Genomic DNA, 20,808 nt, shown 5'->3' with positions numbered 1-20,808 from the left:
TCTAACATTCTGATTTTAGGATATTAGGTCATGTTAAAAGAATGGACTGAAACTCTTTTGTAACTACTTATCTGACTGCACAATTAGAATCTAAACTATGTTTCCTTCCCTCGCACCCAAGGGATTTTTTTTTTTTTTTTTTTTTTTTAACCTGGGAATGAAAAATAGGGTCTGGGAGAGAGTTGGGCATGGGAGCCCCAATCCTAGCCCTTCTGACTAGCTCGGAGACCTGGGAAGAGTTGTGGAAGCCTCATGGTTGCCTTGAGTGTTGCCCTCAGTGGTCACGAGGGTTAGATTTAGGCGGGCATCAGCCTTCCCTGCATGTGTGAGTGCCTGCCTTCTGCTTCTCTCCCCCTGCAGACAAATTTCTAAGCAGACATGGAAATATTTCTTTGCTTCCTGCTTTCTCCCTCCTGTGCCAAAGTTGTTACTATGAGTTTTTTGCTGATGCACTAAAATTTTCCTATCCTGCTGTTTAGCAATTTCATAATCATTTTGTAGCAGTTGCTCTGTGGGGCTCAGGAGAATTAGCACAACAGTTGAAACAACAATGACACAATGTAATAAAGGGCTCATGTGGTTCGGGCTTCGGCCCAGTATGACAAGGTCACATCAAGAAGCCAGGGAGCGGAGAAGTGATGAGGTCATGATGGGATCAACAGGGAAAATAGGAGCTCCAGGGTCCTCTGCGGAGAGGGGGCGAAGACAAGGGGAATACGCAGGGGGCATTTAGCACCAGGTCCAGACCATATGATGCTTGCCACTTGTTTATCTGCTGTGGACGTAGTTGTTGTCTTGGATAATTTTAAATCTTTTTAAAGAAAAATACACACTAAAAGATTGGGAACTTCCCAATAAAATAATACTGTGTTTTAAGTATCTCTTATGGTTTAGAGAAAGGAGCTGAAGTATAATCCAACGCAAAAAATATTTTTATGTCGTCTACCCTACTGGAGCTCTGGCTAGTAGCCGTAAGGTAGGGTGGCATGTATTTCAAAGACCTTGAATTAACAACTAGATTTTGTGGCCATTTGTGGTCTTAAGATACTGCTGCCTTTTTTTTTTTCCTTCCACTTTTATTGAGATATAATTGACATAATGTATTAGTCTAAGTTGTATGATATCATGATTTGATAAGTCCATGTATTACAAAGTGATTAGGATGGCTCATCTTAGTGCACCGTTTCAAGGTCTGTGGCAGAATGGAGGGTTAGACCTGAAGGAGGCTTGGAGATCATTAAAGCGTAACCCCAAGGGCTTAGGAAGGTTAACCCAAGAAGAAGCAGCACAATTGTAACGCAGGCTTCTTATTCATACTCAGTGCTCCTTCCAAGCCTACTTTGCATTTAACTCCCATCATCTAGGATGGACATGATTTGCCCCAGTTTTTACTGGAAACTATGTCGACTTGCTATCCTATCCCATAGAATCTGACACTGGATTTTCTAGAAGTGTGGATCCCTGTCATCCTTGTACTTCAAAGGCCGATCCTATATGACACGGATACCAGAATTGATTACGGAGGGGATGCTGCGGACAGGAGAGAGCAATGGCCTTCACTCCTTAGCCTTTCCTCTCACTAGCTCTGTGGCCTTGACCAAGTCCCCAGCCTTTCCATGCCTTAGGTTTTCTCCTTGGTAAAATGAGGATGCCATCTGCCAGCTTAGGAAGCCCCTAGTAGAATTAGAATTATACCAGGTGCTGGGCTCAGGCAGCGGGAGGTGCATTTCTAAAAACGAGGATAGTATTCCTCGTGCTTCCGTGGCCGCCGCTTCTGACCAGAATGCCTGTCTCGTGTTGTGATCCGGGAAGGACAGGGATCTTTCTCAGCCCTGCTGCCAACCTGCAGAAGGAAGGTGGACAAGGACTTAATTTCTGACTGGCTTAGCTCCACTTCCCACAAGGGCTTGAGAATTAATAGTAATCATTAAGGAGCCATGAGTGCTTGAAGCCTCTTTGAGGTAGTCACTTTACTGCTGCTTTTTCTGTGTCTGGGGCTGCTCTTGGGGAAGTACTGCTGGGCTTCAGATTCATCTCACAACCAAACTGGAGTGCAGGATACAAATCAGAGTATTTTCATAGAAATCTTTATGTCCCTCTGTATTGCTTTAAAAAGGGGGGGGGGCACCTGGGTGGCTCAGTTGGTTAAGCAGCTGCCTTTGGCTCAGGTCATGAAACCAGGGACCTGGGATCGAGCGCAGATGGGGCTCTTGCCGAGCCAGGACCCTGCTTCTCCCTTTCCTCCCTGCTTGTGCTCTCTCATTATCTCTCTCCCTCTCTCTCAAATAGGTAAAAATCTTAAAAAAAAAAAAAAAAAAGATTTATTTATCTGTTGGCCAGGGGGCAGAGGGAGAGAGATTCTTAAGAAGAGGCCAAGGCGGGGCTCCCTGTCCCAACCCTGAGATCACCACCTGAGCCGAAACCAAGAGTCGGATATCAACCGACTGCCCCCTGAGGTGCCCCCTCACTCTACTGCTTCTAAACAGCTTCATGGGCTGTGAAATCACAAGTGCCTTGTCTTACTCAAAACATCACACTGAGGTTGCTGGGAGGAGGGGGGTTGGGAGAAGGGGGTGGGGTTATGGACATTGGGGAGGGTATGTGTTATGGTGAGTGTTGTGAAGTGCGTAAACCTGGCGATTCACAGACCTGTATAGGGCTAATAATACATTATATGTTTATAAAAAATTTATATTAAAAAAAGGGAAAAGAAGGTCACACTGAAAATATTTAAGGGACAAAAGATCATCTTTAGGTTTTCAGTCGTGGTGCACATGCAACACCCAGACAGTGGTAATCAGCAGGGTCAGATTTCTGGCTTAAGGATGGGGTGTAAGTCATGACTTGAGGGTCCCCCACTAAAAATATTTCTTTCCTAGGTTGGTGCAGCATGATCGAGCTGAACTTCAAGGATGCATTTGATTCCTTTGAGAGGCTGAAAAACGAATCCAGGTGGTCCCAGTGCTATTATGCCTACTTAACTGCGGGTGAGTAGCCCACTTTGGTGAGTTCTGACTCCCACACGCACTGGCGGGTGGCAGGACATGGTGTTCTCTTCCTCACTTTTCCCTGGAATGTTCATGTGTGGTACTACCGCCTGCTACGGTGTTCACTGACTCAGTGGGACCCTGCAGGCCTGCGCACCAGCTCCCCCTCTGGGCTGTGTTGGCCGCTGGCTCTATCCTGCAAATGCTCATTATGATGATGGTTTCTGTGCATTCTGCCCTCAGCAGCCTCAGCTGACCCTTACTCTTCTTTGCTTTCTACAATATGGTTTTTAGTCTTTAAAAATTTAAACAGTTTTGAGAGAATTGAACATGTCTTTTAAATTGGGCTAGTATTTCTGCTTGGAGTGTCTGTGCCCTGGTTACAAAGTTGTACAGATTTTGAGTCGTCTGCCCCAAACCTGTTTTACCTATTAAGCTTGTTTACAGTTTGATTCTGCAGAGCAAGAGGTTTTTGAACACTGCCTGTTGTTAAGCAGGAACACCTGTCATTGCTGAGCTGAATGAACTGGCATGGACTTTTTTTGTCCTCCCATCAGGAGATAAAGATATGCTGCCACCTAGTGGACACAGGGTTGTCTGTGCCCTGCGGGACATATAAAGCACTGTGGCGAAGGTGGGACCCCAAGAAACCCAGTGCGTTTTCTGTCTCTAATGCTGACCTCGCCTGAACCAGCCATTTAAGTGATTCTTTTACTTGAAGTGCAAGATTAATCCAAACATAATTTTAAATTTTTAGGTATCTCTATTTCTCTGTTTGGATTTGGAGTCATTCCAGTCCCTTAACTGATCTATTTAAAGTAAGAGAATTAACAGTGGCCAGTATGCACGTCCTGGAGGTTTAGAAAGTGGAGCTCACTAGGACCAAGTATGAAATCCCTTTACACCCACACTCTTTACTGCAGCCCCTGTCGTGCAGACCTTTTTGTATAGCTCTGTCGCTGATGTTTGAATGGGATTATTTTCAGTATACTAGTTAGGATACTGTGTCTCACACCGTAAGAGTTGTTGTATGGGACTCACAGGCCTCTCAGAGGACAGTGGCAGCCATCTACAGAGTGGCCTCCGAGGTGCGCCCGGCACGTTGAGGAGTGGGTAAACTGAAAAGCGGAGGTCTTCACAACAACCCAGCCATCAGTTGTTAATGTGTTATGGACTCACAGAGTCAGTTGTGGGGAGCTGTTTCTTTTTTAATCTTCATTGAGCATAGAACACAAAGAAATAAATGTACAGTGTGGCTGTGTATGGGAGCATTTACTCTCCAGATACTGGAAATGCCAGGATTATAACCACTTGTAGGAGCTGGTAAAGCATGAAAGCCTCATCTCTGTTTTTGCAAAGGCGTTTTATGCAGATGGTAAGTTCTGTCAGGAGTTCCCAGGAAAGGGGCAGATCACTTCTGTCCTGCAAGCTGCCATTGGAGTTGGCCCTGAAGGACAGATACTTATCGACAGGCTGAGCTAGAGAGGAGGGACACTTGTATCAGAAATATTGCCACCAGGGACTTTGTTTCTGGTATAATTCAGTTGTAAAACATACATGACATAAAATCTACCATTTTACCCATGTTGAAGCATTCAGTTCAGTGGCATCACGTACAGCAACCTTTTTGCGCAGCCATGACTGCTGTCTGTCTCTTGTTTGAATTCTGTGACACTGTAGAAATGTTATGAATCACAAGAATGATCTGAGGAGCACCTCAGGCATAGCTAAAACAGGCATTACTCTTTTTCAGTGGCTTATTGTGGGTTAGGCTTAGGCAAGTCTTTTAACTATCTTGGAATTTTACATTCTCTGATCTATAGCCTGATAGGTTTGGCAAAGCAATCATTGCATTTCCTTCTGGTTTTGAAATGCTGCGAGAGAGGAGAAAGATGGTGGAGGAGTAGGAGACCTAAATTTAATCTGGTCTCAGGAATTCAGCTAGATACTATCAAATCATTCTGAACACCTACAGACTCAACAGGAGATTGAAGAAAAGAATAGCAGCAATTCTATGAACAGAAAAGAACCACTTTCTGGAAGGTCTCTTCTGATTTGTTTAGTGTATATTTTTTGGGGGGGTCATTGTTACCCTTTTAGCATTTTGTTCCCTCATTCATCTCTTCTTTGGACAAAATGACAAACAGAAAAACTCATCTCAAAAAAAAAAAAAAAATTAAAAGGCAGTACCTACTGCCAGGGACCTAATCAATACAGACATTAGTAAGATGTCAGAATTAGAGTTCAGAATGATGATTGTAAAAATACTAGCTGGGCTTGAAAGAAGCATAGAAGATACTAGAAAATTGTTTCTGGAGAAATAACTAAAATATAACCAAGTGAAAATCAAAAAGGCTGTTAATGAGGTACAATAAAAAATGGAGCCTCTAACTTCTAGGACAAATGAGGCAGAAGAGAGAATTAGTGATCTAGAAGACCAAATGATGGAGAATAAAGAAGCTGGAAAAAAAAAAAAGAGACATAAGCAACTACTGGATCATGAGTGGAGAATTCAAGAGATAAGAGATAAGTGATATTATAAGACAAAACAGTATTAGAATCATTGGGATCCAAGAAGAAGGAAGAGATAAAGAAGCGTAGAAGGTATATTGGAACAAATTATAGCAGAGAACCTCCCTAATCTGGGGAAGGGAACAGGCATCAAAATCCAGGAGACACAGGGAACCCCCCTTGAAATCAATAAAAATAGATCCACACCCCATCATCTAATAGTAGAACTTAAAGTCTCAGAGACAAAGAGAAAATCCTTAAAGCAGTTCAGGACAAGAGGTCTATAACCTATAACAGTAGACATATTAGATTGGCAGCAGACTTACCCACATAGACCTAGCAGGCCAGAAAGGACTGGCATGATATATTCAGAGCACTAAACAAGAAAAATATGCAGCCAAGAATACTATATCCAGCTAGGCTGTCACTGAAAATAGAAGGAGAGATAAAAAGCTTCTAGGACAAACAAAAAATAAAAGAATTTACGAACACAGATGATCCCTATAGGAAATATTGAAAGGGGTCCTCTAAGCAAAGAGAGAGCCTAAAAGTAACATAGACCAGAAAGGAGCAGAGACAATATACAGTAATAGTTACCTTACAAGCAATGCAGTGGCACTAAATTCATATCTTTCAAGAGTTACCCTGAACATAAATGGGCTAACGGCCCCCAATCAAAAGACACAGTATATTAGAATGGAAAAAGAAAACAAAACAAAACCCATCAAATGCTGTCTTCAAGAGACTCTTTTTAGACCCAGAGACACCTCCAGATTTAAAGTGGGTGGAGGGGAACCAAACATTCAGCCTAATCCCTTCTATTCCCAGTAGAAAATCTTCTGCCTCTCCCATCACCTTGACGCCCACAGCCTTCTATGAGTCTCAGTGCTTTTGCTGCTTTGGCCTGGCCAAAAGCTGTCCATTCTCTGACATGCAATGGCCCTGTGCTCTGCTTGGCCAAGCCCCAAACTGTGAGTAGAGGACCACCTACTTTTAGGAGCACTCAAATAGAGGAGGAGAAACCAGGTCCTCTAGCTGGGGATTGAAAAACATGTGCCAAAGACAACATCTAAGAGAAAATTGAAAATGGATTCAGTGCCATTGGAATTGAGAAGCTGGTAAAGTTTCATCTTCAAAGATGAAGCGAAGGAAATGTGATTAAGTCTTTGCCTGGGGATTGGGATGGGTGAAAATTGTATACAGACTATCAAAGTCTTATCCTCCTCCAAGGCTCAGCCTGACTCCTGGCTCCTCAAAAGTTTTCCTGATCATTCCACAGAGAAATGATCCCTTCTCTTCCTGAACTTTGCCCAAAGCACTTTGGTTTTTCTTCTCTTGAGGCTCTTCTCACCATATACATTGTAACTCTGGGACTATGTGTGGGTCTTATTTCTCCAGCTGAAATTTACATTTCTTTCTGGGTTAAGCATGTGTTTCTTCTTTATGTTCTTGATGGTGGCTTGTAAATGGTAGGTGGCCAATGAACACGTGTAAGACTAATTTTATGACTTTCTTTCCAGGCATAGGGGTAGCCTCCTTCCATCATGAAGCTTCATGATCCTCTTACTGTTCTTTCTTCCTTAAATTCTCTTTTATTACACTTTCTGAGCATGTGGGCTCCAGCTAGACTGTATACCGTGACAATAGCTGGGAATTATATCTCATCAGAGACTAGCACCCAACAAGAGGATTAAGACTGGTCTTCCTTTATGTCCCCACAAAGCTCTGGGAACCCAGTTAGGTGGGAAATAGTTGTTGAATCAATGGTGTGACAGTCAACGGGATGGCGTAGGCCTTTGTGTAACAATCTTTAAAAATATATGCTCCCATTTTTGCTTTGGTAACATTTTCCAAGTACCATCAACCTCGGTGTCTTTCCATGATATCTACTCCCCCCACTCCCGATACTTAAGGAGTGCAACATTGGTGTCTTACAGTTTGTCAGGGAGCCACTGGTGACGTGGATGGGGCACAGATAGTCTTCAGAGAAGTTCAGAAACTCTTCAAAAGGAAAAACAACCAGATTGAACAGTTCTCAGTGAAAAAGGTATGTTGGAGTCTCTGGGTCCAGTGTGGTATTTACAATGAGCATCCGTAACTGACACCACCTCAGGCGAATTTGAGGAAATCCTAATCCCAGCTGGTGACTGACTGGCCATGTAGAATGGGCTTCACCACCGGGGAGAAAATATACTCCCGTGGTCCCTCTTCTCCTCTGAGTGGAAAGTGCTTGCTTTGCTGCATGTAATTAAAGGAGTTATTTGTTTGAGTGGGTAGATGCGTTATAGACCATGCAGAGCTAATGGGCCTATCTGGAGAGGGAAAGCATCATCTAAAGAGTTAAGTGATTTTAGAAGAATAGAAATGGGCAGAATCTAGGCAAGAGATCTAGACTATTGGTTGTCAATCTAGTGAGCACATCACATTTTGACCTAAAAAACAACAGAAATATGCTTCAGATTTACCAGCAGAAAGGGCCAGCATTGTAGGGATAAAGTTCCTAATTTATTCTGTCTACACCTTTAAAGAATCAAAGTTAGCCAAATTACTGTAGGTTACATGACAACTTGTCATATCCTGAATTTTGCATGATTTTAGTTTGTTTCTAATGAATGAATATTAATGACTTAGTTTGAACACAAACTAGATTGTAATGTGGAATGCCCCCGAGACTACTGGGACTAAGGAGAAAATTAAAAAGTCAGTAAAACCAAAACTAAAAGGCATCTAGTGTTACATTTTCCATGTAAACCCGTCCATTATTGTCACTCAGCTTTTACAAATTCCTTTGATTTAAGCTGAACTGAATCTAGTTCGCTCCCAATGTTTTCTGAGTGTATCCCGGATCCTGATAGTGGATTGAGTTGAAGAATGACTGAAAGGCAGATCTACCAATCCATTAAAAATTAGAAAGCAAACAAATTTTTGAGAGAGAGAAAAAGACGTTCTCCTTTTTAGCTTTGTTGGAGGAGGTTGTTCATGTCAAACACAAACCATGCATTTTTGGCTATCTCCGAAGTATATGTTTTTATTTGAATTTGTTGGCACAAACTTAGCCTGATCCTTCTAACCGCTTGCAGGCAGAGAGATTTCGGAAGCAGGCTCCGACCAAAGCGCTGTGCGTGCTGGCCTCCATCGAAGTGTTGTACCTGTGGAAAGCCCTTCCCAACTGCTCCCTCCCCAACCTGCAGAGAATGAGTCAAGGTAAAAACAAAGTGATGGACCTGGTTCCTTCAGTGTCTCATTAATATTACCTGATTCAGAGAGTACAGATCTGTCTTTCTTGGAGGGGTGGTGTAGTGATGGACGGTTGGTGGCTTAGGTGATAGGTGTGGGCAGTGCAGTAGTGTGCGGACACGTTTGCATTGTTAGCAGCGTGCGTGCAGGGAGGCACGCAGACTCCAGGCGTCGCTGATTCTGTGGCCCTGGGGGTTGCTGAAAGCATACAGTTTTTTTCTCCAACAATAGCCCTTTGTTTCATATAGGTTTGATTCACGTGTATTAACATGCATAGATACTGAATGTAAGGTTCATTGAGTTTTGGCAGATATGTACATGCTGTCCTCCACCAGCACCACGGTGAAGATCCAGAAAGTTTCCACCAGCCTTGTAATTTCCCCTGGGCACTTTCTTGGGTGCCCCTCTCCCTCGAAGGCAGCCACAGTTCTGACTTGTCCCTCCACAGATTAGTTTTGCCCATCCTTGAACTTCATGTAAGTTCAGACTGTGTGTATTTTTTATTGCTTGGCTTCCGTTGTCCAGCATAGGCTCCGTGGGAGTGATGTGTGTTGCCGCCGGTGTCCATGGTCCATGCCTTTGACTCTCTGAGTGGCCCTCTGTCCTCTGGCTCCATCTGTACCTCTGTGTGTTTATTCTTTCTCCGAGTAATGAACATTTGATTTGTTTCTGGGTTTTGAGCTATCCTGATCAAAGCTGCTACACTAAGTAGACAACATAAGTGTACTTGTCTTTTCTGCAGATATCCCGTACTCATTTCTCTGTAATAAATACCTAGGAATGTAACTAGAAGCCTAGATTTTTTCATTCATGTATTTAAAAAAAAAAAAAGGACCAAGGCACTTGGGTGTCTCAGTTGGTTAAGTGTTTGACTTGGGCTCAGGTCCTGATCGCTGTCTGGGTCCTGGTATCGAGCCCTGAGTTAGGCTCTGCCTTCAGCTGGGAGTCTCCTTCTCCCTGTGCCCCTCCCCCCACCCATGCTCACTCTCTCGCTCTCTCTCTCTCTGTCTCTCTCCCAAATAAATAAAATCTGAAAAAGAAAAAAAAGAAAAGAAAAGAAAACCATAGGACCATATGTGTTATGGCAGTGTCTTCATAAAGTCATTTTTATTATAGCAGCTAGGAAAAGTTCACAGGAAGAATAAACGACATCTTTATTTATTTATTTATTTGTTTTTTAAAGATTTTATTTATTTATTTGACAGAGAGAGATCACAAGCAGACGGAGAAGCAGGCAGAGAGAGAGATAGAGGGAAGCAGGCTCCCCGCTGAGCAGAGAGCCCGATGCGGGACTCGATCCCAGGACCCCGAGATCATGACCTGAGCCGAAGGCAGTGGCTTAATCCACTGAGCCACCCAGGCACCCCTAAACGACATCTTTAAATAAAATAAAGCTTTATTGGTGATTAAAGAAATATCATAGCATTTTTTAAGTACTTAATGGCAGACATTGGATGCTGTCTAACCTGGCAAATTGTTTAGTTTGCTCTATCCTGCTTTCTACGTAAGTAAGAAAGACAGTATCGTCAGAGCCATTTTATGCATGAAGAGACTAGTGCTCAGATAGAGCTCGGTGACATGGCCAGCTCCCATCTGGACAGGTGTCCCTCCCTGCCCCTGATCTGAGGACAGCTCAGCGAGTAGCTTTCCTACAGCTTCATCTCCTGGGAGCATGGTGAGATTTACGTCCCGTAGCTAGCACAATTGCACCATGAGACCGTTATGTCAAAATAACGCATACATCCAGAAGGATGGTTTTATAGAAATGTATCCTTATTCACACACATGCTGCCCTTTTCCAAAAGAGGCTTAATACTGATATTTGGACTTACTCAAAACTAGTTTGTTAGTCATTAAAGGAAATTTGTCAGATTTCTGTATAATCACACTTTTGGATCAAATATAGAATTATCCATTGTATCACATACTTTTATCATCAGACTTCCTTGCAGGCACCTTTTGCTTATTTCCAAAAAAAAAAAATAAAGTCCCCCTTCAAAAGTAAAAAAAGCTTTTGTCAGTTTTGATATTCCAGAGATCAAAGCAATACAACTCCAAAATAAGTTGTGTGCAGAGGCCCTGTAATTAGAGTGTGTAGCCCTCCCAAGGGGGATTGGTTGAAAGAAAATTTTCTTGGGTGCGCATAAGCTCTGCTATGTCCATTGCAAAAGGATATGCATAATTTTAAACCCATCCCTAGTTGTGACGCAAGTCTAGAATATCTACAAATGTCTAATTCAAAGGAACAATACAGAATTTTAAGTGTTCTTTGAAATGCATAAATACAAGATCCTGTAGAGAGAATTCAGACACAAATGCAACCATAAAATAGGCTGTAATCAGCAGGCACAAGAACGATTATCACTTAATGTGACGAATTGTTCTTGGGACCCCTTTCCAGGTATCAAAATAAATAGCAAAGATGTGGTCCTGGGGAAAGGGAGGCTCTTGAGTAAATGCCATTTAATTCTTTAGCATCTGTGTTAAAGATTAGTGCAGTTTTGAGATCGATTAATTAGCTTCTGTCATTCCCCAGTGTTAAGCAGTAATGATCCAAATCTCTTCCGCTGTGTAGAGTACAGAGCAGATCTTTATAGAGAAATAGTGAGTTCCAGAAAAAACTGGTAGTCCATGATTAATTAAATGCTCCTCCCCAGCTTTATGCATTCAGCTGCTCCCAAGTCCCCGTTTGTAGCTCCCTCCCCACAGCACATGTGGTTGGACTTTTACATCCTTGTATTGCGGTTTCACACATAGACCTTTCCCCACCCACCCTCCCTTATGCACTGCATTCTTCCTTTGCATTGTAAAGAAGTCTCTGTATGTCCTCAGCACAGCACCCAGAGTGATCCTATTAAACAAAGTCCCATGTCATTTTGGAGCTCAGAATCCTCTGTGGTTTCATCTTCTTTAAGGTAAATGTCCAAGTCCATTCAGTAAATGTCCAAGGTCTCCAGTGTTGTGTGATCTGTCCACCAGCCACCCTCTTCCCCCACCCTATCGCCTCTCACTGCCCTCCCCCCTTGCTTACCAGGCTCTAGTCATACTTCTTAGTGTTCTTGAACACACCAGGCACATGCCGACCCCGGTGCCTTTGCACTTTCTCTTCTTTCTACCTGCAAATGTTCTTCTAAATATCCACAAGTCTCCTTCACTCATTTCCTTCAGGTCTTTACTCAAATATCACCTTTACATTGAGGCTTAAATTGGTACCTTTCTGACACACATGCATACCTCCATACCCCTTCCTGACTTAATTTTTTACCTTAGCACTGACACTTCTTCAACATATGTTTTGTTTATTTGTTTGTTTATCCTTTGTATCATCTAGCTTTTCCACGAAATGTTAGTTTTTTAAGGGCAGGTATTGCTTCTAGTTTGTCACTGCTGTATTCCAAGCACCTAGAACTGCCTAGCACATAGTAGATTTTCAGTAAATATTGAATGAGCACATCACCTGTGTTCCCGTTTCCTTGACACTGTTGCCTTAAAATCTTTTTTAAAAAGTTTTGTTTAGAGGGGGTTGGGGCAGAGGGAGAGAGAATCTTAAGTGGGTTCTGTGCTGAGCACAGAGCCAGACATGGGTCTCCATCCTTTGAGCCTGATATTGTGACCTGAGCTGAGACCCAAGAGTCAGACACTTAACTAACTGCACCGTCCAGGCGCCCCCAAGGTCTTTTTTTAATGTGGAGGTATTCCCAGCCTAGCTTTTTGAAACAACTCCTGCTTCTGTAGGTTCAGAGTCTGTTATTCACAGTTACCTTGTTGCTACTCTGCCAAACTCTTTCAATTACTTGTTCTGGAACTTTGAACATTTTGTGTGTATATAAATATACATGCATCTATACACACACATACATATGATTGTGCAGATACATATATGTACATATGTATGTGTATGTGTCTATAAAACCTTACCAAATCTCAGGGTCTCTGGTGGTCCATAGAAACAACTACTTCCTTTCCTGCTCTGTTGGCTCCACTGTGCTTCTCACGTCCTTAGAAAACTCTCTGAACCTCTTCCCCCATGTGTGCATGTCCTGCCCAGGAGTTGCAAGCTTCTTGAAGTGGGGGATCATGTCTGAGCCCCCCTCTATGGCCAGTGCAGGGCATCAGTACAGACATTCAGAGGTGCCCACTGTATGGCTTAGGACATTAATATGGAGGTGTTTTGAAGTATTTTTTAGAGTAGTTTTAGGTTCAGAACAAAACTGAGGAGAAAAATGCAGTTTCCATCTGTCACACCCCTCCCTGCCCCCTGGACTCAGTCTCCCCGTCTCCCAGCATCCCCCACCCAGTCGCTGGATCCGTTACAGCGGTTGAGCCAACACTAACACGTCATTAGGTGTAGTTTTCTATTGGGGCCATTCTTTGTTTGGTACATTCCATGTGATTTGACACATGTGTAATGACATGTATCCACTCTTATAGGTAGTATCATACCAAATAGTTTCACTGCTCTAAAAACCTTCTGTCCTCCATGTGTTCCTCCCCACCCCGACCCAGACCTCTGATCTTTTGTATTGCCTCCGTAATTTTGCCTTTTCCAGAATGTTATATAGTTGGAATCACATAGTACGTAAGCTTCCCAGATTGGTTTCTTCTTCTTAGTAACAGTAGGAGGCAATGTCGAATCTTCCTGTTGCTGTGACGTTTGATATCTTTGCTTTTCCTTGAATAAGGATATTCACAGCCAGATGAGGAACAGGAGCCTCATCTGGGCGGGATTATGAACTGTGCCGTAGTCACTGAACAATGAAACACTTAACTCTTGGTGGTATTTAAGAGATTAAGAGACCGTATATGCTGCTTCTTGCTGTTTTCACTTCTCTTTAAGCTTGCCACGCGGTGGATGATTCATCTGTCATCGGATTAAAGTATTTGCTTCTTGGTGCCATACACAAATGTCTAGGAAACTCAGAAGATGCTGTTCAGGTAAACCATTAATGCTGCTGTCGCTTAGGGAAAAGCAAAATGAGAAATGTATTCAGCAGAGCCAGATCTCCCACTGCAGCCAGAGTTTTATCCACCACACTGATTCAGGTCATTGCAGATGCCATAGGTTGACAGTGCAACCTCGTTCTTAATGTGACTCCAGATTCTTAGAATACTTCTTTACAGACAGGCTTCTTTTCTGCCACTAGCTTCGTATTAAGATGACAGCCTCAGAGGAGAAGGAAATGAGGATGCAGACAGTTTTAAAGGGACAGAATGAAGCTTCACAGTTAGAGATAGACAACAATGATCAGGTGTGCCCCCGTGTTCACCTTTCTTGTCTCTGCAACGGCAGATGACGGATGCGGCCCTGGAGGTGAGGTCTAGAAGCGTGCTTGTTCTTCGGGGTACACGGTATATGGAAAAGAACGATTCATTATTTTCAAATATAGTCGGAAGGATTTTTCTGAGGTTTTTGTGTGGTTGGCTGTTTTGAAGTTTACCCCAGTGTTCTTTTGATTACCTTTTGAAAGAGTTTATGTGCAGTAGTAGAGGCCTTTGACTTTTAAATCCTAGGGAGTTGATGCCCTTGTCTTAAATTTTTAAATTTTACACTGTGGGGTCATCATAGTTATTACACGGCTCTAAATGGCCTGTTTTGGATCACATGCTTAAGGTATCAGCAAGACACATCCTAAGGGATGGTTCTTGGCTTATGGGCTTTTTGTTTTCAGTACTAAAATGATAGGTTCAGACTTGGAGATGCAGATAAAAATGTTTTTGCAGCACCATCAGCAGAGGCTAGTGTATCAGCTGGAAAAACAAGCCACGCAAATTGGGCTGACTGCTGGGTGGCAGAGCTTTGGAAGTGTAAGCATGGAGGGGACTTCTGAGAGACGGATGAGGAAGGATGGGAAGAAATAAGGTTGCAAAGAAAAAAGAAAATCTGGTCTAGAGTACAGAAATAAGAGAAATCCCCCTTTCTGCCTCCTGAAGATGTGATGAAACTTTAGGGAAAGGAGTTAATTCTGATACTACTTGTATTACTTTCAGTTCTTCCAGCGAGCTGTTAAAGATGAATTGTGTCGTCAGAATAACTTATACGTTCAGCCATATGCCTGCTATGAACTTGGCTGTCTTCTGTTAGACAAACCAGAGGTAAGATCTTACATAGTTGCTTAAGTGATGTTCCTCAGCTCCCCCCCAAAAATGTGCAACTGGGTAGGCACAAAGCATCCGCCCTTCATTTCAAGTCTATTGATTGACCATAGCGGGGTTGTTTTGGGTTTGGTTTTCCTTGATTTCATGTAGGATGAATCCAAGAAGCTACTAATCCTGTCTTACTGTGTTGAGCAAAGTAACTTTTTTTTTTTTTTTTTGGGAATTAGATGTATAAATGTAACTTTTTAGAGCCAGACTCATTTGAGGGGAAAGTCATTGCCTTTTTTAGGATGGTATGACATGATGTGGTGTGGTTTATGCAGAAGAACTTCGAATTGCATTTTGGTTCCAGTTCTCTGTTTAACTTGGTGTGGGATCCTGGTTAACCTCATACCTTCCTCCTAATAATTAAAACAGGATAAAAAATACCTGCCATGCCAAGTTAACAGAGATTATGGTGAGATTGATGAGAATGATGTGATGATTGCTTCAAAAATTTTTAGAATATCCTATAAATTTATGTTGACATTTACTTTGCGTATTTAAGTACATTGGGGCAGTTTTGTTAAAAAAGAAAAAAAGCTACTGGATTTGCTTGATACTTTCTTTTAGAAGTTCAGTTACATAATACTAGCTTTATAAAATTCTAATTTTGATTAAGTTCAATTCCACTTTCAAATATAGGGACTTCATAAAAGTTGAGCTACATCAATAGAAACATGATTCTAGCTTAACCCTTAAACAGGTACCCTAGCTCACCAAAGATAGACTTTTGATTGGAAGTCTTTTTATTTGAAATTCTCATTTTACTAAAATAGAAAAATGTGTGTGGTGACTTTTGGTAGAAAAACCTAACACTATATTCTTTAAGAAAATTTGTACTCTTAAGGTAGCCTTAAGATACATACTTAAAATATGACAAGGCTGGTCTGTTTCTTGAAAACTAAATTGATGCCTTCAAAAGGAGATCTAACTTACTGAGGCCAAGTAAACTTTTTAATTGTCATCAATTGTAGGTTATTCAGTAAGATCTTAAGCTATAATAATTTTCCTAAGTTGTTCTCTCTTACAGAATGGTGAGGATTATGCATAATTACTTAACAGTGCCTTGATGAGAATTTATAAGAATCATTAAAGAAAAATGGAGTCATTAAACTTGAATGAGCAGCTGACTCACCTCTGTGTCTACTGAGAATTGTTTTAATTAACCTGTCCTCTTACAGCATTTTCTGCTTGAGTACGTATCAGTGTAGATATTAAGAGATAATGTTTTTCTTACATTCATAGACCGTAGCAAGAGGCAGAACTCTACTTCTTCAAGCAAAGGTAAAAATACTATACCTACTACCTCTTTCTAGGGCACTTCTTGCTCTCTATTATGTCGTCTTGAGTCTGAATTCAAGAAGCTTTGTTAGATGATTGTTTTGATGGATATTTCTGGAAAGTAAAAGTAATAACTAATTGATTCAATGATCACTTGATTTTTTTTTTTTTTTCGCTTAAGATTTATTTATTCTAGGGGCGCCTGGGTGGCTCAGTGGGTTAAAGCCTCTGCCTTCAGCTCGGGTCATCCCAGGGTCCTGAGATCGAGCCCCACATCGGGCTCTCTGCTCCGCTGGGAGCCCACTTCCTCCTCTTTCTCTCTGCCTGCCTCTCTGACTACTTGTGATCTCTGTCTGTGAAATAAATAAATAAAATCTTTAAAAAAAAAATTCATTTTGGAGAGAGAGTGCAAGAGCTGGGAGGGAGGGTGGGAGGGAAGGGGCAGAAGGAGAGGAGGGAGAGAGAATTTAGAGCAGATTTCTTGTTGAATGTGAAGCTCAGAGCAGAACCTGATCTCACAATCCTGATCTCATGACCTGAGCCAAAACCAATAGTCAGATACCCAACCAACTGAGCCACCCAGGTGCCCCATGATCACTTGATATATTTTTTTTTTTTTTAATAAAGAGGATTATTTTTTTTTTTAAAGATTTTATTTATTTATCAGAGAGAGAGAAGAGAGCGAGCACAGGCAGACAGAACGGCAGGCAGAGGCAGAGGGAGAAGCAGGCTCCCTGCTGAGCAAGGAGCCCGATGTGGGACTCGATCCCAGGACGCTGGGATCATGACCTGAGCCGAAGGCAGCTGCTTAACCAACTGAGCCACCCAGGCGTCCCGATCACTTGATATTTAAGTGAAATTTACCAGTCTCCTAAAAAAACTCATGAGATTGCCCCTCCTGCTTTATAAACACACTTTTTGTTTGAGTGGGAAAATGGCTTTCATTTTCATAACTACAGGCTTGAGTGAAGAATTTCTAACAGCAACTTGATTGAGCACGATTTAAGACTACCATTTCAGGGATAATATGAAGAAAAATTTCCAGAGACGGCATTAATGACATTCCCCTGGACATTAAACATGATCCCAAAGTTTGAGGCTTTAGGGAATAACAAAGTTGACTGGATGGGAAGCCGTTGGTAGGCGTTTTAGGGGTTTTATGTTGGGATGCACCAAGCCATGTGGTCTACAATATTTCAGAAAGCTTAGCTAAGAGAGTCCATAAATCTCTTTCTTTGGTCCTACAGGAGGATTTCTCTGGCTACGACTTTGAAAACAGATTGCATGTCCGCATCCATGCTGCTCTGGCCTCTCTGAGGGAATTGGTGCCTCAGTGACGACATGGGGTTCCTGTTCTGTCCCTCCCCACCAGGTTCTGCACTTTAAAATAAAAGCAAGAGGACACAGCTCTTCCGAAGACTGGCTTTTCTTCTGAAAACCACCTGTGCCAGGGACACACTTCTAGTTAGGCTGACATATTCAAGATCGCCTCTTTTAAACATATAGCTAAGAAGTAATGATAATGATGATCCTAGTAATTATGACTAACCACATGGGGAGAGGGCTAAGTGACCTTGTTCATACATTTTAGTTTTGTGATTTATTTTTAAAATAAAATCAGACTAAATATTCAACCTGTGATCTTCTAGGAACGCCTACCTTAAGCACACATCTGACTGGGTACGCTAGGAGGTACCTGTAAAATTATCAACAGTATTATGACATAGCGTTTATATTGTGTTTTGAAAAAAGAAAATAAAAGTGCTTTCTAGTGTTTTACTTTATCCTCTAACCTGTGAGTAGCACAGCACAACACAGATTTTCTTATCCCCATTGTCTAGACAATGAAACTCAGGCACAAAAAGGCGAATTGACTTGTCCCATTCGATGATTCCTGTTAGCAGTGGAGCGATGACTAGAACGCGGATCTCCTGATCGCAGATAGAATATTTTTGTTCAAAACTGTTAATAACCCAGAATTGTTTCCTTATTAAAACACAAATGGTCTTCAGCTGACGTGTCATCAAAAAATGCTTTTCTTTAGATTGTCTACAAAATGTTTCAGAGTAATGAACACTTTTTTTTCCTTTGAAAGCCAGCCAGGTAGGCCTAATAGATAGTTTTACAACCAAAAGTAGAACTATTTTGCTAGTGTATTAGAAAGCCTAGTCTATAGGCTAGATAAATAATACCTACATCTTAGGAGTTTCCTTTTCTTTGTGATAAATTGTCTAATTACCAGCTTTTGGAAGTCTTTTAACAAATTTCTCGAAAAGGTTATTCTTGAGTGAACGTAGGGGTTTTTTTTTTGCCTCAGAATGTTTGCTGGTGAAGGATTTGCTGGGCTGTCTGTTGCCAGGGTTTAATCATTTTCTCCTCAGCTCAGGTTATTCTGTATAAGGAGTCCAGAGTTAATTTTTAAGCCTTCATCGCTAATTTTTTATTGTTATTTAATTTACCTCTTTGTCCAGTACTGCACACCTGTGGTTTGGAAGAGTCTAAATACCTCAGCCACTTAAGAATTTCTGCCATAGTTGTGTGACTAACATGGTTCAGGCTTAAGGTTAGACTTTTAAAAGTTTATATTGAGTTACAGAGTATCATCTTGGGGTGTCATTTACATATCCTTTTAGCTGAAGCATGTTCTCCTGTGATCTTAATACTTTAATATTTCTTTTCCAAATAAAACATAGGAGGAGCAGCTAGAATGTTGACAGCTTTAATCTACTTAATCTGGTTTTGAGGGAATGATAATTTCCTTGAAAGAATTAATCCTCACTGACTTTGACTAAACTATATTCATGATTCCTTACTTCCAAAATGTTTATTCACATTGACTTTCTTTCTGGTGTGAATCCTGCATGGATTTTTGACACTAGCCAGAGAGAAAAGATTGCTACCTTACATTCAGTGAATGAGTTGATCCAGAAGCCACGTAGATGCTTTCTGAAGAGAAAAATTGGTATTACAAGTATTGGATACCTAATCTCATCAAGGCTTAAGGGAAGAAGGTTATGAATTGGTAAAATATGGCTCTTGGCCATTCTGTTCTCTTAGGCTATAGCATATGAGGCAAACTTCCCAGTTATGATTGTAGGGCATTCTGAATCAGGAAGTTCTTGGTTCAGTTTGTACTTAGTTGAATTTTCAGTTCAAATACTGTTTGAACCATTATTTACTACTCAAAGATTACATAAAGCTCTGTACTTTAAAATAAAAAGTGATTCCTATCCTAATTGCTGTAAAAATTTGTTTGTATCTCTCCAGAAAGATTGCAGGGTTTCAAATAACCAGGTCACTGAATAGACAACTTTACCATGTCCCTTTAATAGAGAGTAGGTTTGATTATAAACTGATCCTGCTTTTGGTACAGGACATCCCCTGTGGTTTATGCGTGTTAGCAGGGTGGTAGAGTATGGAGATGGGGTAGAGGGTGATTCTGAAGTCTCCAAAATAACCAAACCACAGTGCAGGCATACGGTACCATTAGATTGACGGAAATCTGAGTACACTTTTGAGCTGAGTAATTCATGACTTTTTTCTGGCCTGCGTGCCATGAGTTATCCAACCTGTGAACTGTGATCTGCCTGGAAACTTAGCTTGGTGTAAACTGCTCTTTACCCCTCGTGGATGAAGAAAATAATCATATAACCTGAACGGTTTGCATCTGTGTGTGGTTTGTCGGCATCACGCACTCCTTCCCCATTCTCTTCCACAGATGTTCTAATTTGTGAGTGTCAGATGTATTTTTGTATTAGATTTTGCCGATGGTGGAAGACATCTCTAATGTATATTTATGTACTCTGAACACATTTATGATCTGACACACTTTGGAGGCATGGTCTAATAATGTAATATATGTACCTTTGTGGTTAAAATATTTAAGATTTTTTAAAATTAGGTTAGGTGTCTTTTGATTTTAGCACACGATAGCTAAGTATATGCCCGAGTGAAGAAGTATTTCAGATGTCACAGAAAAGTAGGAATTTATTGTTGCATATAGTACAAGTCAACTATTTATGGAATTTGCACTTTTAAACTTCTGCCAACTAAAAGCACAGTGCCTACCTGATTTCTGAAATACACACACGTGTGTATTTCTTTGCTGTATAACTTAGTCGATTGCCTCCTTAAGCAAACGGTGGTGGCAAGTATACAAATACGGCTTTGCACCTATGAAGATACACATTCACAGTCATGATGTATTGTTTGGTATTTCTTACGTTCTTAAGAATCCTGTTGGTGGTATATTTTGTAGAAAAAGAAATGGTTAAGCTCAGATCATCCTAAGACACCTAGTAGAGGAAGGAGACTTAGAAGCCAGGAAAAGGACAGCAGGGGGTGGGATGGGTGCAGGAGAATGGGAAGTCGGTCCACAGAAGATGTGCCCCTTCTTCAGTGAAGTGTAAATCACCCAGTGCGCATTGTACTTGGCTTTCTTGTGAAAACTAGTAAGGGGTTTGAGTTGTAGCTCCTATTGCTGGGGAATATTATAACCTGGGTGAGCTCACTTTCTCCAAACACAGGCCAGTGGTTTACAAATTCTAGTTTTATACATTAACCGTCTTTTGAGAATCTGATTCTGTGGGTGCTAGGTAAGGCTTAGGAAGGCATTTTTAGCAAGCTCCTAAAAATGATTCTAATTCAGGTGGCG

General features: G+C 41.5%; 1 protein-coding gene across 2 annotated transcripts in view; it reads left to right on the top strand.

Annotated features, from left to right (window-relative positions):
• Positions 1–17,933, top strand: part of TTC39C (tetratricopeptide repeat domain 39C) — a 104,122-nt gene extending 86,189 nt beyond the window's left edge. Inside the window, exons 8-14 of one of the 2 annotated variants that reach the window (XM_059140430.1) lie at positions 2,880–2,987; positions 7,436–7,545; positions 8,579–8,702; positions 13,573–13,670; positions 14,724–14,828; positions 16,119–16,157; positions 17,402–17,933. In XM_059140430.1, coding sequence (XP_058996413.1) covers positions 2,880–2,987; positions 7,436–7,545; positions 8,579–8,702; positions 13,573–13,670; positions 14,724–14,828; positions 16,119–16,157; positions 17,402–17,491 — 674 coding nt within the window. In that variant the 3' untranslated portion in view covers positions 17,492–17,933. Of the gene's footprint in view, positions 1–2,879; positions 2,988–7,435; positions 7,546–8,578; positions 8,703–9,944; positions 11,780–13,572; positions 13,671–14,723; positions 14,829–16,118; positions 16,158–17,401 lie in introns of those variants that run through there. The other variant, XM_059140431.1, reaches the window with a different exon arrangement.
• The last annotated feature ends 2,875 nt before the right edge of the window (positions 17,934–20,808 follow it).

This window comes from Mustela lutreola, chromosome 11 (assembly GCF_030435805.1).
Source record: "Mustela lutreola isolate mMusLut2 chromosome 11, mMusLut2.pri, whole genome shotgun sequence".
NCBI lineage: Eukaryota > Metazoa > Chordata > Mammalia > Carnivora > Mustelidae > Mustela > Mustela lutreola.
This window is presented reverse-complemented; position numbering and strand designations above follow the sequence as displayed.